The 19928-nt window shown below is 37.1% G+C and overlaps 1 protein-coding gene across 1 annotated transcript in view; it reads right to left on the bottom strand.

Annotated features, from left to right (window-relative positions):
• LOC149572867 (heat-inducible transcription repressor (DUF639)) overlaps positions 1 to 19928 on the bottom strand; it is a 74762-nt gene that overhangs the window by 14880 nt on the left and 39954 nt on the right. The window contains exons 5-7 of the mRNA XM_089813941.1: positions 9230 to 9372; positions 8966 to 9143; positions 8216 to 8816 (exon numbers count right to left, since the gene is read on the bottom strand). Of these exons, the coding sequence (XP_089670067.1) occupies positions 8216 to 8816; positions 8966 to 9143; positions 9230 to 9372 (922 nt within the window). The remainder of the gene's footprint in view (positions 1 to 8215; positions 8817 to 8965; positions 9144 to 9229; positions 9373 to 19928) is intronic.

The raw sequence follows: 19928 nt of genomic DNA, 5'->3' as shown, positions 1-19928 counted from the left end.
ATTAAAATTAAACCATGATTTATAATAGCAAGTTCAAGCAGCTGTTTCAAGTTCAACTAATGGACTGAAAATTTATTAATATTCATCTTCTTCTCCTCCTCCTCCTAGTTCTCCAGCACTATTTGACTCAGCAACAGAGCTAAGGCCAATAGGATTAGTGGCAGCAATAATAGTACTGGTGTCAAAATCTTCAAAATCCTCAATTGAAAGCTGAGAAGCAAAAGCATCCAAGTCCGCCAACTCTGTATTTACATCTCACCTCTTTGTCTCCCCTTCTTTAGTCTTGCACAAATACTAAGTTATCCACTCTTTTTTATTGCAACATATTGCGCTTCACTAAGTGGATGAAACAATATGTGCTCCAATTTCTTTCCGATGCAGATGAACTAGCAACTTATGACGACATGACAAAGTAAACAATTAAAATAGAACTTAAATAATTAATCCTAAATCTTATAATTTCTAGCAATTCATGAAGACAGAGTAAACTATAAGCAATTTTCTTTTGAATTAAACTTAATTGTGATATACCTTTGATTGCAGGTGCTGCAAAGTTTGGAATCTTTGGCTATGGAGGTACCACCAACTATGAGCATCCTTCCTATACAAATGACGAAGAGGATCATTACTTAGAGATTTTGCATCCAAAAAATGTATGAACTCATCCATGATCAAATCTTGCATATCATCATCAGGAAAGAGTCTTTCAATGCTGCCTTGTATCCATCAAATACTTATAAATCTCTATAAGGTGGTAGCCTTCCTGGTAGCTTAGTATATTGGGTGCTATAGTATTTGAGCGTCAATGCATAGGCAAGCAAATGTAGAGTGGTCATTTTGTTCCATCATTCTAGAACAATTGCTTGCAATTGTTTTAGGGTCTCTTGAGGATCTTGCTATTTTTCATTTACAACTTTTTTCATCTTCTCAAGGATTGAGTCTATGCTATCATAGATCTCTCCAAGGCAAGGCCTATCTATGTCAGCGTACCTAAGCATGATCATAATGGGCTCAGTGAGCTTGATGAAATATTCCACACGTTCCCACCATAAGTCATCCAATATCCTAAGCTTTATTTTGGATGCCCTCTCACTGTTGATTTGCCTCCATATAGCCCAATTGTTGCTGATTACCATATCGGAAAGTGACTCCTTCACTTGCATAAGTCATCTCAAGACGATTAAATTTGATGAAAAATGTGTCTCAGCAACCTATAACATAAAATAGAGCAAAAAAAAATACAACTATTAGATACATACTTTTGGAAAAGAATACACATTACACAATCAAAAAACAAAAATTGCAAGATACTATTTTTTAAAATTAAATTACTAACTTGAGTTCAAGTTCACTTACCTTCAGTAACTCCAAAGGTGAGAACATTTTGAAATTCCTTGGGTCGTGTGGTGGTTTGTGATGAACATCTAGATGTCCTCAGCTTCTACATACACCCTGATCCAATCAATACTTTTCCCAATCTTTTCTAGTATAAGTCTGAGTGAATGAAATGCACAAGGTGTCCAAAAAATATGATGATCTCTCTTCAACCAACAAACCAGTAGTTCTACAATTTTTAGCATTGATCGTTACAACTTGGACAACATTTCTAGCACCCACTTCTTCAATGGCATAGATGAGAATATTAGCAATAAATGACCCATCTTTTACTTGCCTCTCACAATCCATTGCTTTCAAAAACATTGTCCCTTTGGGGGAAACCGCCAAAACATTGATCAATGGATAGTTTCTAGCATCTTTCTACCCATCTAAAACAATGGTTACCTCTGTCTCAATCCATGAATCCATTATGGGCTTCAATTGCTCATCAATCAACTTGACCTCTTGATCCAACAAGGTCATTCCTACCCTCTCAAAACCAGGACTTCAATACCCTGCGAACGCTTCCAATATAGAGAGCAAACAAGATTAAAAGAAAGCCCATTTGCATACAAGCATCTTGTCGTATCAATGTCAGTAATTCCCCTACTCTAATTTTGAAATGCAGTTTCTAGTGGTCCCTTTCTTTTGAGTGTAAGGGGTGCTTCATCTTGAGAATCAGGAGCAGCTGAGGTAGTATAGAAGGGGTGATCTTCTATCACAACATTTGTGGTGGACTTCATTTCCTCTGTTTTTTTTTTAAATTTTATTCCTACTGCCATCAATGGTATTTTCCGACATTCTTCTCTCTTCTTCTCCCTCATGCTCTTGAGTATATTTCAATACTATTGAACTCGGCACAGATGCATTTTTTTCCACGTTATTTCTTGACTCCTCTTCCAAGGTATCCACACAAATGACCCACCAAACAAAAATATGAACTATTCCTTTCTACATCACAACCCTAACATTTCCAACAGAAAGCACCACCTCCTAGAAGAGGACGTACAATTTCCACATACTTCCACAAAGGAGAATCAGAATTGGGTTGTATTCTTTGTTGGGTATTGCATATTGAGGAAGAGGTAGATCCCATTCTAGTTATTTTTCCTATGGCAAGAAATTGTATACATAATGAGTGATATTTTAGGGAAAACCATGGTTGGATCTTATTGGCAATGAAAGGTAAATGAAAAAAATAAAAAACTTAAACAAAAAAAAAATAGAACAAGGACTTACCTCTTCCACTCATTGTAAGCTTGCAAAGATGTAGGAATGAGGTACAAGCACTTCAAGATAGCTCACAAACCAATCTTCCAACTCCTTGCACAACCAAACTCTTGCTCAACCACCTGTTTGCTCTTGCTCAAGACAAAATAACCTACTTGCACACCACAAATGAGAGTTAGAAGCCAACATAAGCATTTCACTTACACTTTTTAGGGTTAACGATGTGAAAACATTATAAAATTTGCAAAAAAAATAGACTTTTTGGCCATCCACAGGGCCCAATTCAATTTGGGCAAAGCCAAATCTGCCCTAGTTCATCCATCAAATACATGTTCAAACTTGGGTCCCAAATTTTGAACCCTGACCGAACCACCGAGTGAACTGTACTCAGACCAAGTACTAGCTCAAACCCAAGCTTGGTGCCAAATAATAAAAATACTAAAATCCAAAATTCAATTTAAATGTTTTAAACTATCAAATTAATAACATATCTATATTGTTCAAAAAATATATATATATAAATATTTTATTGCAATTCATTAATATATAAATATACATCCCCGCACTACAGCATATATTGCTCTTAGAGCCTTAGTTACCGGATTTGCGTATCGGACCCCGGATCTGAATTTGGGTCCGATCCAGGTCTAGATCCGCCTGTGGATCTGTGAGGATCCGAGCAGGGTCCACGATCCTGCCTCCTGCCTGTGCATCCGTCAGGATCTACAGCCCAAGGATCCTAATGGATCCACAGGCAGAATCAAGGATCTTGCCTGGATCCAAGCATAAATCCTGAGGATCCAACACAAATCTGTGGCAATACAAGGCACAAAAACATTAAATCGTGAATGTGAATGTGAATGTTCTGATTTTCTTTATAATCATGAAAATAGATCAATTATCAAGTATACTAGATTCATAGATGCATACTAGAATCATAGATTCATACTATGAAATGATTTCTGTCAGTTTTTAGTGTGTATATATATATAAACGAATCCTCCATGGATCATTATTGGAAAAAAAAAAAAAAAAATCCCAAATCCACAGATCCGATTTGCATACCCGAATCGGACTCATTTCACGAATCGGCAGCTGCATTTATAGAATGTACACATACTCTTGTTTTGAGATACCAAATGACCATGAGTACTAAGCAACTCGTTTAGTTGACTTTGTACATAGCACTGTCCTTGCCTATTGCCATGACAAGACAAGAAGAAAAAATGAATAGTGAGCAGATGAGACAGATCTCCCTCAATTCAGTCAATTCAATATGGCATTAGTGGGCCTAAACAGTAAATTAAAATATACGAAGTGAAAGCCCTTATCTGTATAAAATTAGGAAAAATGGGCACAACTTTTTTAAATTTTTTTGAAGTTCATTGAATTTGAATTCTGTTAACTTAGCTAATGATAAACTCCTCATGCATAAATGTAAAAAGGTACCATCTTCAACTCCAAAAAGTGAGTTAAAAAATAGCGTTTTTGCAGGAAGAGGTCTACATGTAGCAGCCTCTTGGGTTGGTTCATAGTTCAGGCTCTTCACCTGTATAAAATCAAAATATCTACCTACAGGCTCAAACAGGTTCTTCAATTGGAATAAATAAGTGGACATGTTTCTTCTTGACTGGCATTCTTTCAAGTCATTCAGGAACCAACGTCTGCATCCAGTGTGTAGAGGTTTCAGTGTTCAGTTATCATTTTGGTGTTGTTTCCTACCAATCTTATCATCATATGGAGCTGTCAAAATATGATCAGCCCTGCAATGAATGGGTTAGTTTGCGATGAACAAATTCATATATTCTTCAACTTCCTCAGACACAAGCCCACATATGACCACGTCATTCTTCATAGAATTTGCACGCATGATTATAAACCATTCCCTTCATCCTTTCAGTCAGGACTCAAACTTATAGCTCAGAGGACATTATCTCAGTTTGAAACAACCTTGAGTGGCTAATGAGCTGGCAACTTCATACTTGACTTGTGTTCAGCCTAATTTTACCTTTCCAGCTGACCTAGTCTCTCCTGGGAACCAGTAGACATTAAAAAAGAGTCTTGTCCAGATTCAGCATTAAGTCACTTTGGGGATTCATCCTTACTGGTGAGTTCATATAAATGCTAATAGAACAGGCAACATTGACAATTGGTAATCCATTGTGTGCTACATTCATCAGCTTGGTTCAGATCCTATCTATTTGTCTACTATGATCACACTTTCTTCAACCAAGACAAGGATTGTGGCACTGTTTGGACTGCAAAGGAGATTTATTAAACTCTTTCAAACATTAAGTTCTACAAAGTTATAAATTGACTAGCATTCGATGCAACAACTATAGTGCCATTCACATTGCCTGTCCTCTAGTGCAATAATTTGACTGCTATTCATATTACTTACAATCCAATGAACCGCCAGCATTCCAAACACGTTGACATCCATATGCACTACATTCAGCATCCAATACATGATTAAATCAGCAATCTGCAGTCTTGCAGATCAAAGCTAAGTCACCAGGTTCAAATTCGAATTCGAGTTCCTCGATCATAAAGTTCGGATGAAATTCGGCAAGGGTGAAAATTCAGAAAAAAATCAACATTAAATTTAACTTATATAAATTTATTTATTTTTTAATGTAAGTACTAATATGTCCACAAAATTGTCATAATAGTTTGACATTGCTAAATAATTTAACTAAATAACTCAATATTACTTTAAATAAAATAATATTATTATAAATAACAATATTATATTAAATATTACAAAATTCGGATGTTTTGGAAAGGGTAAAAATTCACTGAATTTCGAACTTCATTGATGAAATTCAGTGTATCATGTGACTTAAGGATCAAAGGATCAAAGTAAACCCCTAATAAAGGGCCAGTTCTTGAATCTTTGGTAAATGTTGGATATGAAAGAACTAGAAGTTGTCCATGGCGGGATAGAAAGTGATTTATCTTTCATTATCCCCTCTCCCAGACTAATCTTGCTGGGATGTTAGGGCATCTTAACTAGTCAAGTCAACTGACTCATTAAACCTAGCACACTTGCACAACTAATATTTGCAATTTAATCATAAAACTAGATGAGAACTCCAATCACCCCTTCATCAAAAGAGAACCTTTCAGTTTGACTAAGTATCATCTTCGGCACACTTTAGTTATCACCCCTCATACACTTTTCCATAAAAGAACATCAAGAAGTTTAATGCAAAAATGGAAGAGAGGCAGATCATAAATTTGTTTTCTAAAAAAAAAAAGCATAATAATCTTATATTCTGTACCAGATTTTTTAGTAATGTAAGTTAGTTTTTAGGTTGGTTTGTAATGCCCCTCATTTGTACTTGTTATTATTAAGGATAATTTAGTTAATTAAGCACAATATTGTGTGATCATCTGTAGGCATTTTTATGCCAGAATAGTTATCTAAACTTACATATGTGTTCTTGGAAATGATTGAGTTATAAACAGTTCAAATTCCTACATCCATAATCATGTAAAATATGCAAGTTAAGCATAAATCTGTCTACCTAAGCTCATCAATAGAGATAACAGGGCTGAATTGATTATGAAAATTAAGCTGTTGATAACAGTGGTTGAATCTATTAAGTTCAAAATATAAATTTTGGGAACATTGGCAAATGGAAACAGCCCCATAAAAATAAAATATAAAAATCATTAAGTTTATTGCCGATCGGACAATTGGGTGTGAGAAAACATATTCCAAAATTTAATTAAAAAGACACTTAAATCAAGTTAAGGAATAGTCAATTAGATGGGTTGGTTGTGTAAATATCTTAAAAAGTAAAGGGGAGAAAGAGGCCACAATAATGGAGGAGACTGACATAGTTCCCATGGTGGAAAATCCTGAGTTTTGAGAGGCATGAATGGTACAATTGATAGACGGATATTCTAATATTCGAAGGGGCTTACACAATGGCATGTCTTCTGCCTTGATTTGGATGTCATAATCTCCCATTTGGGAAGCACATTGATACTAAAATCCCTCTAACCTGGGAGTTCTTGTGATGATTAATTTGACATTAGTTAGCCATCACTTTGAGTTGCATTCCCCTTAATTTGGACATCATAATGAATGATTAGAAATCTTTTATCTCGGGTACCATTGCAGAAAAGTGCCACAATAGATGATGTAAATGATTAGAAATGGTTTCAGAATTGCATGCCTTCAATTTGGATTTCCAAAATATCCAATTTGAACTATCTTCGGGCTGACATCAGAGAGACTATTTCAAAAGCTCACTAGACTCACTCAAATAGTTACAGATTATTTTGTCAACTAGGCTGTCAATTTTCTCTGACACCTATGATAGATATCTAAAATGAAGAATGAGACAATTTTAATCACAATTGCCACTCAGACTGCATAAATATCTTTTTTGCCCTCAGATTGGACTTGGAAAAATATTAAGTTTAAACTTTCATTGTGCTGGCGTCAGATAGTCTATTTCAGAAACTTGCCAGATTCACTAAAAAATTTGCAGAATGTCATGTCAACCTTGGCTCTGTATTTTCTGTGACACAAGACAAATTTCTAAAAAGAACATAAGTACAGAATGAGAGGATTTATGTTACTGTTGCAAGTCAGGCAGAGAAATATATCTCTGTTACAGTCTCAGATTGCATATATGTCTTTTTTTCTTGTACTCAAACTTAGGGTTGGAATTGAAAAATATCTATTTCAAGATTTCATTGTGCTAGTATCAAAAAGTCTATTCCAAACACTCACCAGACTCACTAAAAACGTGCAGATTATCATGTTGACTACAAAAAAACTCACAAATAAAGCACATTTGAATCTGTTTGTGCAACTTGGCTGGGGACTTGTAAACTTCTTGGTAAAGCTATTTCACAATGAATTAATTTTCTAGTATTTTATTAAATTGAATAACCAAGGTTATTGTATACACATCTTCTCATATCTAATTTTGTATCTCCTGGTAAGTAGTAACTTATCAATAAATTTTAAAAAATTATCATTTACAGAAGTTCACATTTTTTATACATTTATCTTTGCAAGGGCAGCATTATTTCAGTTTTCATAAGAAAAGGGGACAGAACACAGCTGTTGCCATGTATAAACAACATTCTTGTAGTCAATACTGCATTGTTATTGAAACAGAATATCTCATTTTTAACTCAACACACAACCTTATCTTGACACCCAATAAACTTGCACACATGCATGTGTATGTATAGAATATGAATTGCAATAAATACTAAATATTTAACAAGTGAAACAAATACTTAATCTCAAACTATGAGAAAGTCTTAAGGTAAAAAGCATAAGAAGTTATCCAAAAACTAACAGTACAATCAGTCTCAAAATCATCCATATCTGATGAAAATGAAAATAAATGTAGAAAAGAGCCACAATACTAAAGAAGACATCAGAGCTTCAGTATCAAATAAAGAGTAATCAATCTCAGAGCTTGAAAAGGTCTAAAGGTAAAATTGAACCTTCCCAAGAAAGCACAGGTTACAATTCTAATCAAAACAATTTATGTCTAATGCAAATGAACATAGATGTAGCACAAGGTCACAACAGATGATGTTTGAGGCTACAACAAAAAATAAGACAACAAACCTTCATTACAGCTGCATTTGTGTCAATGCCCTCGACTTTCACTCCTTCTATTGTGGCCTGTGCTAGTTCAACCTTTTCAAAGCTACTCCTCGACTGCATAACTGCCCTCTCTAAAGGTGTTAACTCACCAACAAGAACTTCACCAACAGGAAGCCCTGTTTCATCAGTTGCACCAGAGCCCTTTGAAAAGGTGAATCCTAAATTCGACAGTGTGGAAAAAGCTGAGGTAGAATGGAGTCCACTTTTATCCATATTGTCACTAATCTCCACTTCATTATTTCTTGGACTTTGGGAATCTCCTGAGGGTAAAAGATTTGACAATGCTTCCAAGATCAGATCCCCTCCAGGGAGTTTCTCTGCTAGATTAAACGTAAGAAGTCTTTCGGGATGAGCTGGCAGAATATGAAATGCTTCACGGATTGCACGAAGGCGTAAAATGCCTAAAACAGACTTGGAAATGGCTTCTGCCCGTCCAACACCTTCAATATGAAACTTTCGAATGAACTGATGTACACACAGAATCTCTTGAATAATGGCTAACCAATAGTCACGGCGTGAATGTCCTGTAAGTTCTGGAAACTCCATGACAACTGGTTCAGGTCTGCAAATGAGCTTTAAAGTTTAATTACACAGGCAAGCTCTAATTTGCAATCATCCAAACGATGTGACAGGTAATAGAGTATTTCAAATTATTGTAGACTATCAGAGAAACAAAACTGAGATGCAGAATTCTCAGAAGCAATGACTTACAAAGATATTGATTTATACATAACAGCTTTGTCAAATAACCGTGCACCCCATGGTCCTGTCAGGTCAGGTTTAACCACCTGCTTCAAATCAGATGACAAATCATACCTTTTTGCCTTATCGTATGACACAATGCCCAAGGCTTCAAAATAAAGTGCATGGTCAGTCAATGACAACCGCCCTGCAACACAGTACAATAGATTTCAAAAACATGCATGCCTTGCCAACAAAGGTAATCTGAGAAAGATATGCAGAAATTCAACTTACCAGGCCACGCTGAGACACCTATATGCTGGAGAACAGGCTGAGTAGTTACAGTACCATCAACATCAATAATCATCTCTCCATTAGCTAGACGAAGACTGGAAAGCAAAGTGGATGCAGACTGACTTTTCATTGTTTTAATTGCCCTGAAAATGAGAATCAACAATAACATTTACCGATGCTGTCAAAAAAAGTACAAGTTTGATATGTTCAAGTATTATGAAAAATATTTGTTTCTGATCTCACGGGTACTCGTACATGTTTAACATGGAATGTTTGCTTGAAAATGCTGAGATTACTATTTGGTTTTTATGTGTCGAATTATAATTGCAAAAATACACCAATCATTATGATGCAAAAGAGAAAAACTATACTGCACGTTAGTTGACAAAGAAATAAATAAAGAGATATGGAGCACTGAATAGGGGGGTCAATTGTTTTAAAAGACAAAAAACCAATACAAAAAAAATGAAAGCTGGTGATTAGTAGAATGTCATTCATTGGTTTGCACATTTATACTAGATCTGGATCCAACCTCCCATTAAGTTCATTTATTTACATCTTCCTTGTATGAGGCCTGTTGAAATTTCATAGTTGCATTTACTAAAGAATAACTTCAAACCTAAAACATAAGTCCTATAGATCAACCCAATAGTTGATAACCTTGTGAGCCAAAAATAAAATGAAAAATGGTTAGAAAAGTAATATTTATCTAGTTTAGAAAGTCCATCTTCTGATTGACAGTCATTCTAAAATTAGTAAATACTCATTTATATTTTTTGCTTTTTGCTAGATCAATAGGTTATGGTATTGGGGACCCCAAGCAGAACATCAAAACCACAAGCTAAGCCTCAGAAATCAACATTAGTATTTGCGAGTTCAAACTGTTTGCAAAAATACCACTTACCTAGTAATGGTTCTCCAAGACACAATCTCCAAAAAAAATCTCAGATGCTAAGGATTTGAAGTTAACAAATATAGAACAGAAAACTAAAGCCCAAACCCTTCCAAATAGTGAGCCGCAAAGACCACCAGAGTCACAGATTCCTCCTGACACAGCCAGATCTGCATCTTCTTGTGCAACTCCCTCCAGATTCCATTCTAAGAAAAGAACCATGAAAAAAAGTGTCCATGCATGTTTCTGCTCAAGTTTTCTACTGAGCAGCTTCTTCTTAAAATGCCATCATCAAATTCTCTCCAGGGACATGCCTTGAAGCTGGGCCAAGAGAACCAGCATAGGGACACATGATTGTGTTTGGGCAGGCAGGGAAGTCCATGTTACTAAAAATGTGGCTGACTGTCAGACTTCCTGTTTCCTGTGTAAGCATGCATGCCTAAATAAGCTTTTTCCCACTGAAAATCAGTGTCCAAATCCCTCAATCTTGATATAAACTCTTGCAACCCTAATTGTGGTTTATTATAAAGTAAAACATCTCCATAGAGATACAAAGCAACATACCATGGTACTCCACCTATAAACGTTTTGAGTAGCAGACAGCTGGGTGAACCAGCATAGAACTTAATAATATAATATTGCCCAGATTAAAGAGACTTTGTCTCAACAACAAAGCACAAAAAATTCAGAGACAGGGAAACTGTTATAATTGTAAGACACTTTTAGCAAGAAGGTAGTTAACAAGTAAAAGAACAAATCACATAAAGAAGTCAGCTACGCTTTATGAAAAAAAGCCAGATAAATGCATCATACAAATCAAACCAAGATCCAGAAATTTCAAAAAGATGAAACATATATGGAACAACATGCAATCACATAGAACAGATATGATTCAATGATTTACTCCAAGAAAAACCCTTTTGAGATGAAACCCAACAACAAAAAGAGCTTTAACATATCACTCAGTCATCAACAATATTGCAATTATGATTACAATAAGAGTATTCAGCCCCCGTATCACAGCAACTCTGTCTAGAGATATTACAGCTACCCAACCCCACACAAAATTTACAGTCTACAATAACTCCATCCATGATATGAATGAATGAATAAAAGATTTTAATGACATTCAAGAGGCTAAAGCATTGTACTGGACCCCCTCATCAGCGCACATCTCAGAACAGGGTGCCAAAAACCTATAGCAATTTGTAAGGTATTTAAATCTACTCTTAGACAATGAGTTTTGATCACTACGTTTGCCGTTCTGTCCAGCTATGTTTCTTCAAATGAATTACTTAAGTTGTCGGCTTCTAAAATATCCACATAGCAGGAACAGATGTCATTGTATGTTGGGCACTCTATGATAAAATGTTGCTATGTCTCTACGACTCCCATGTTGCAGTAAAGGTGGATCCTTTTTCCCCGTTCTTCCTTAGTTATCAACCATCTACCTGTTTCGCACCGCAAATGATGAGAGCTAGTCTTCAGCAGAGCTATAAACATTTTTGCTCTCCATTTAGTATTTACTCCTATATATGTTTTTCCCTCATGGTCTCCTGTGGGATTTGATTCTTTGATATAGTAGGTTTTTTTACACCCATTTCCCTTTGATGACAAAGAAAGCCCAAACTAAAAATTGGAAACCATGAGTGTTTTTACAAAATCATGGGAGAAAACCGTGGATTAAATGTGGCACCCAAATCCCCATGCAAAATACAATGCCCAAATCCATGATGGATCAACATGCTAAAAATATTGTGCAACTCTTGCATCATAGTAGAGCACCAAACTCGGACGCTCTGCTTCAAATTCGTAATCTCATTTTAAAAATGCTATATGGAGCATCACCCTTATGCAACATAAGTTGATCAGAGGTCATATTACATGCTCTTATGCAAGTCATTGCATCTCATGTATCTTACAATAACCCAAGCATGGGCTTCTAGCTATTGCTCACTTTGTACTTGGATCTTTATGGTATATCATTCTTGCTGATAATGCTATTTTTGATTTTCCATTTAGTTGTATGAATCATGTATTTTGGCTATATGTATATGTTTGAGCTCATATTGTCTGGTACTACTATTGTATTTGTCAATGACATCCTTGTGTATTACCATTGACGGGCACAAATTGTGTGCTCGGTACTATTGTATTTGTCAATGACATCCTTGTGTATTACCATTAACGGGCACGAATTGTGTGCTCGGAATTTCATGTCTGTGTAGGCATGTTATAATTAATTTCGGTTATGATTCAGCTCCACAACTCTTCACTAGGATATGTGATTTTGACTATGAAAGTTAAATTCAACATTGTGATTGCTATTACATACCCAGAATACACATGCAATCATGTATGGCATTTTGCTTTTTGTATAGGCATTGTTCACAAAAGTCAAAAGAACAACCACCTGAACCCTCTACAAGATTTTCATTTTTGGCCCATATACTCATACCATGACATAATCTTCTCGGCTAGTAACTCATTGAGGAAAGATTGTGCATAGGAACCGACAATTGCATATTATCCTAGAGGCATAGATGTTACTATATGCTGTGATGCTAAGCACCAATGTTGCAAGTGCAATTACTACAGGTATTCCAAAGAGACTCCCTTTGCAACTACCATAATTTCACAAAGATTGCAAACTAGAAAACAATAGATGTACAAGATGTGAATTTCACGTATAACTATCATGATTGGGCTTAAGAATGAACAAATCCTAGAGGGAAGTGCAATATTCCCTGAGCAATCTTACAACAATGTTGGTACACCTCACTAGTCGACAAGTCCTTAGGTATCTTTGTTAAGGAGTAAAGTCCACACACAATAGAAAGTGGGGTTGAATCAGTTGTGACAAATTAAACTTTAATCCAAACTTATAAATCTCTCCAACAATTAAAATGATGATGCACAACGAGAGAAAACCATACACCATAACACAATGATTTTGCTAACTAGGAAAACCCTGGTGGGGATGCCATCCATAAGATTGTTCACCCTATCTACTTATCTCAACGTTGGTGTCATGCCCCACGTATCTCTTTGGGCTCCTTTAGAGTTGGCTCCCACCATCTTCGGGCCCAGACTAACCACCATATAGATAAAGATGACTGGATCTATCAACTGTGTACTTTGGCGAAGGTTGAGACTGAGACTAACTTTATTTTTTGTTGCCCTATCTACTATGAGATTAGAGGGAGATTTTATTACCTATTCAGAGATTGTTTCTCTCTTTCAGCGTTCTTCAGCTACATTGACCAACGGTGCCTTGCACTTTACCTTCGAGAGGCCACCCAACTCTACGATCATACCCTGCAATCACTACTACCTCAATGTCATTTCTCTGATCAGCTCATCACAGGCCTTTTTCTCCCCCTTGTCTCCACCACGAGGTGTGAAAAGGTTGTCCAGTATCACTCAACTCCAGATCTATCAAACATTGCACCAGTCTTTCCAAGCAGTCACACTCCTCCAATGTTTCTCAGAGACGATCCCAGGCTCTTGATCGCCTACAATTATACCCTTTTGTGATTGATTTTTTTTTTTTCCAAGGAAGGACCCCTAGTTCTTGCCTTGGCTTTTCTGCTCTTGCTTCTCGCTTTTTCTCGAACACCATTTGGTGCTCCTGCTTTTGTCAACTCTCTTGTTTGTATGCTCTCAGTCCCATAGACCCTTTGTGGTCTTTTGTTGGACATTAATAATATTATCTTATCTTATCTTATGAAAGGATTGATGGAAGAATTGTCATTGATGTCAAAGGGCTTCACTAGCAAGGATAAGATTGTTAGTACAACCACCATCAATGTCAAAGGTACCATAATGAAGTTGTCATTGAAAGAATTCCAAGTATGTGGTACATAGATTGATTAATAATATGCAACAAAAGGACATGTTATCAAAATATAAAGATAATATGGATATATGTCTTTGTGTTCACCACAAGAATTGAACAACAGAAATATCTGACAAATCAATTAAATAAAAATATTCTCTGCAAAAACACAATGATGGCAAGAAATTTGTATATACAGACCCATAGAAAGATGACATTTTAATCAGAGAATTAGCTTCATATTCACCAGCTATTACAAGCAAATGAAGGCCAATAAGTACATAGTAATGAATTGCAGTAAGGAGACTAGAATACGAAAGACCAAGGAGTGATACACATATTTCAATAGAGTTGATTCTCCAAGATAGTGATGGTGATACAAAAGTATCAAACAAATGAGTCCTCATAAAAGACATGCAGCAATTAATGGAAGCACTTAATATATCTGAAGTGAAAAGGATAGCAAATGGTGAAGAGATAGAACATGTGTAGTTTCAGACAAGGAGCAATTAAAAGACAAAGGAACGGTTGAAAAGAAAACATCTAAGCATATATGTAAGCAGCGATAAAGTGAGATGTAGAGATATCATTTCGGGAAGTCAAGACTCTTTGGACAGAGCAAATCATATTCTTTTGCTAATGATGGGACGAAATTATGCTCAGAGAAGTCTGGAATATGAAAGACATCATATGAAGGACAAATTGTATGAGACACGTAAGACAAAGGTTGCGATACATATATTGAGTAAAATATATGCAAGGTATCAAAATCAGAGAACAGAATGGACACATAAAACAGCAAGGAAGGGATTTATAAATAGCGATGTATTGTTCCCATTCAGAGATGGAAGTCCGAGTATATGCATTTGATGGCCCACCAAGTCCAGAAACCAAAAATGATAAACTATAACATACATTTTCAAAGAGAAATATCCTTGTATTTGTGAAGGCTCGATAACAATCTCTGAGTCAGTGAACTATATGCCGATTGACATCACAGAGATGGTAAATGTTGGTTAGACCATAAGGATGGTTGCTACAGAAAAATCAACAATCATGGATGGAAGTATGAGAGAAAATGCCTATCAATAAAGTTTGGTATTGAAATGAAGTGCATGTAGAAGTTGAGAAAACCAACTTCACAGATCCTCAAGAACACCTGCATGCAAATATCTTGCAATGAAGAGAAGTCAAAAAACGGAAAAAGAAAAGCTTAGAAGTTCTCAAGAATGTGAGAGCAAAAAATGTATTCTAAGTTATGAAAACAAAATAGAAAAGTTCAACCTTTTAAGGTGAACGAAACCCTAAAGGAAAGAAAACTAGGTTTGCGCATTATAATTAATATAAAATATTAATTATATGCACCTAAGAGAGCTAAAACAACTAGAGTAATAAATAACTTACTCTAACACCCCCCCTTAAGCGAAGCTTAGGAGGAAGCTAACCTAGCAAAGCTATGAAAGCAGGAAAATGGGTCCCGACAACAAGGCCTGATCAAGTACCCAATACAAGGAAATCTTTGTCAACCGGAGACAAAGGAGAAAACCCAGTGGGAAAAATCCCTCTCCAAAAAGAGATGAAAAAACAACAAAAAGAAAATGGCTCAAGAGACTCTCAAAACCATAAACAACCCCCCCATGAGAGAGAGATGAGACATCAAAGCCCCCCCAAAATGAGGAAGCCCCTGTAGAAATGAACAAACCAATGGAACTCCAATGCAAAAGAAACAAGGACACAGAACAAGGAAACCACTGAATGACAGAAGGCCTAACTGATGCTCAAAGGAGTAGACATGAGGATCTTGAAAAGGAATCCCCAATGCAGGTGTGCTGACACTGTCATGAAAGAGGAGATGAACATCCTATGTAGAATCCGCAACAAGTGCTCTTGAAGGCTCGATGAGTGGAGCTGGAGGGTCCGACAAAGCTGAAGAAGAAAAGACTTCAACGGGATGTGGTGTGGTGATCTCAGGAACAATACGAAGGTTCACGTGTCTTGACTACACCACATGATGCTCTCGCGAAAGAAAAGTATGCTTCGATGATGGAGATGGTAGACCAAAGTGCGAGAAGGTGTAGAGATGGGTGGTATGATCAACCATCTCTGTAGCAATAAGGCCTCATGTTGCACTATCTCGAATGTAGACTGAATCTGCAGTGAACTCAACTGTCTTCCCTAATCCACTGTGTGTAATCTGATACATCGAGAGAAGGTTTGCAAAGAGAGATGGAACATACAATACATCATCGAATGAGCCATCCTGAATGCAAACTAAACCTTTCTTGCAGACTATTAGAGCAGTGTTATTCCCCATGAGAATATGAGGAATCAAAGAAGCCTCAATAGAGGAGAAGACCCCTTGAGAAGATGCCATATGGTGAGAAGCACCTAAATCCAATATCCAAGGGACCTGGGAAGGGAATGCAATGGAAGCCCGTAATGCATGACCCTGTCCAAAATACAGTGAAGATGTCGAAGAGGTGGATGAAGACTGAAAGGCAGACCCCTGTGAGGTAGAAGAGGATGGGGATGAAATAGAGCTCTTTTGAAGAAGAGCTTGCAAATCTACAATCTGTTTCTCATAGCCATCAAATCTCTTCTGAAAACAATGTGCCTCATCATGAGTTCCTTTCTGACAATAAGAACAGGAAGGAGTCTCAGTCTTCTTTTTCTCCTTCTTCCTAGAAGAAGAGGATGGACCAGTAGAGTGCTGAGAAGAGGAATCAGATATCTGCTTCGGCTTCTGCTCCTGTGTATCCTTGGCAAGTAATGCCTGTGATGGTGAACCTGTAAGTGAATCCATCTAAGTGAGCTTGGACTGCTCACGAGTTAACCTGTCACAGAATATCTCAAAAGAAGGCATCTGATGTCTGTTACCCAAGGCATCCATAGTGGAGTAGAAAGTGGAAGAAAAGATCTAATACTGTCCTCGTAGCTTTGAGAGTATCAAAAAAATACACTCATGATCTGTTTTGTTTCTACCACATCCTTGCAAGACTATGCATAAAGATTTGAACTTCATCAAGAAGTCCTCAATGGTGGGAAAGCTGTCAGGTGTCAAAGAAGTCAACTCTGCATCAAGTTGAAGTGCCTGAAACTCATTCACTTGGCCAAACAAAGTCTGAAATTTGAGCCAATAAGCTCGTGGAGTAGTCAAACCATCCAAGTGAAACAATAGACTATCAAAGATGTTCAATGCAATCAATCCCATGGCTTCATCCATTTTGTTTCTGTGTTGAAAAACCTCAAAAGAGCGTTGCAGAATAGGTTGGTTCGCATCTAGGCATGACCATAAGTCTCTTGACATGAGAAGCCTAGTCATTTGTGTCTTCCAGGTGTGATAGTTGTGCGGCGTGAACCGGATCACAGAATGATCCAACATTGAGAGAAACAAAAGACGGAAGAAGAGTCTGATTCTGAAGCAAATTACAGAATAGAAAATGCTCCCCCCACAATGAATAAAAATATCCCCCAAAACCAAAGCAACAACTATGGAAAAACACAAAAAACTAAGAAAAGAACCTGGAATTCGGATGCAGAGAGGAGGAAAACAGAAGCCTCTACTTCAACACCAAATTTGGAAGCTCAAACGAACTCGGAATCAAACAAAACCAGCACCATTGTCTCCGTCTCTGAGTCAGCTATCCGGAGCTTCTTTCGGATCGCAAAAATACATCCGTATACTCAAGTTATGAGCAAAAAACCGACTGCAGGTCCAAAACAAGAGCTCACTGGAAAATTACAGAGACGGGCTTAAATTTGACGCCCGTACGACCGTCACCAGGTCGTCGCCAGAAAAAAATCCAAGAGCCGGATTGATGACGTCAGCAAACGAAAAGTGATGTCATCCTGCCGAAAAATGACGTCAACAAACTATGTCGGGTTGATGATGTCAGCACGTACATTGATGACGTCGGCCCGAGAAATGATGACATCGCGTCGAAAATTGTTGACGTCTCCACCGGGATGTGACATCAACGACTAGTCATAGCAGGCGACGACGTCATTGGTGGCGACAGGGTTGAGGCGGAGCATGTGGTGGCTCGGCCGGCAGAGGTGGCTGGTGGGCAGCCCGCTGGTGGCGGCAGGGCTGTGCCCGTGCCTTAGGTGGCGTGCCGGTTGCAACAGGGTGGTGGCTAGGCGCAGGCGACACTCCGATGGCCATGGGGTGGCCAATGGGCAGAGCGGCCCAAAAACCACCTTTTTTTCCTCAAAAAACGTGCCTGTACGACCTCTTGGGGGGCTAAAAAAAATTTTCAGACACCTGAAGGCCAAAAACAACAAGTTTTTTATGAATTTTAACTGCAAACGGCCTTCCGGATCCAATGGCGGTGTCCATTTGAGCCCAAAGTGCCCCAAAAATTCGCCCTTCACCCTTTTGAAGAAAAAAACTCTGAAATAGCTGGGGTTTCTGACTCCAAATCGTGGCTTCAAGAATCTTCAAACGAGGAAGCAATAGGTCCACTCTGATACCATGTAGAAGTTGAGAAAACCAACTTCACAAATCTTCAAGAACACCTACATGCAAATATCTTGCAATGAAGAGAAGCCAAAAAATGGAAAAAGCAAAGCTTAGAAGTTCTCAAGAATGTGAGAGCGAAAAATGTATTCTAAGTTATGTAAACAAAATACAAAAGTTCAACCTTTTAAGGTGAACGAAACCCTAAAGGAAAGAAAACTAGGTTTGCGCATTATAATTAATATAAAATATTAATTATATGCACCTAAGAGAGCTAAAACAACTAGAGTAATAAATAACTTACTCTAATAGTGCAATGAGTATATGAAGATACAATCAAAATTAACGCGGGCATTAGAAAGACTTACACTGCTCAGTAGAAGGGAGATATATTCATTAAAATGAATGATTAAATAAAAATAATATTTCATGTTTTAAGGAGAGATGTATTTTCATTTTAAAAGACATGATTTTTAGAAATAGAGATATATAAATAAGAGTACATTATGAAGTTTAAAAATGTGAGAAGTGAGCAGACTTAAGAAGAATATAAAAATAAAGAGTAAAAATAAAGAAACATATATATATTCAGATTTTTTAATCTGAAATATATATATTGAAGAAAAGTGATGCAAAAGAGATGAGAGCAGCATTAAAAAATAATAATTCAGATTATAAATCTGATATGTGTGTGTGTGTGTCAAAGTGCACTTGTTGATTAAATGAAAATCTTTATATTTAAGATAATGACTTAAAAGAAAAATAAGAACAAAGGGAGTGGGTGTGTATTGAAGTTAAAAGATCTAAACAAATATAAGAAGAGAAATTGTATGCTAAAAATATCCATCAGCAATTGAGTAAGCAACATTGCCATGGTGGAAAAGAAGCTGTGTACAGTGGGTTGGTGCTCACGAAGACAGCAGCAGGGGTTGGTGCTTCCAGTAGGTTGGTGCCTGTGAAGTGTGGGAGTTGGGGCTTCCGGTGAGTTGGTGCCTGCGAAGTGTGGGAGTTGGAGCTTGCAGTGATTCGGTGCTCCTAAACATAGGGGTTAGAGCCTCTAGTAGGTCAAAGCCTACAAAACATTGTAAAAGAACAAATTTCTATATAAAGCAATTATCTTTCATGGTTTTCTACCATATTGAGTTTCCATGTAAGCATTATGTTAGTTTGTTCATGTCCATAATTGTTTATTCCAGTATTTGAAATTATTGTTTGATAAAAGTCTTAAATTTGGAAAAGTTATTATTATACTGATTCAACCCCCCCTCCGCCCTCCCCCCTCCCCCAATATAATCATGTGCTCTTCAAGGATGGGATATTGTTAGGAGCCAATTACAATGCATTCAGTACAACAATCCTTGTCAGAGGACAAATCCCTATCATGTGCTCTTCAAGGATGGGATATCGTTAGGAGCCAATTACAATGCATTCAATACAACAATCCTTGTCAAAGGACAAATCCCTATTAGGAGACCTTGTGTTAAGTATGTAACCCAATAATCCTACAGGT

The sequence above is a fragment of the Cupressus sempervirens genome, chromosome 2 (genome assembly GCF_028749045.1).
Source record: "Cupressus sempervirens isolate cs-2001-9-10 chromosome 2, ASM2874904v1, whole genome shotgun sequence".
Taxonomy (NCBI): Eukaryota; Viridiplantae; Streptophyta; class Pinopsida; order Cupressales; family Cupressaceae; genus Cupressus; species Cupressus sempervirens.
This window is presented reverse-complemented; position numbering and strand designations above follow the sequence as displayed.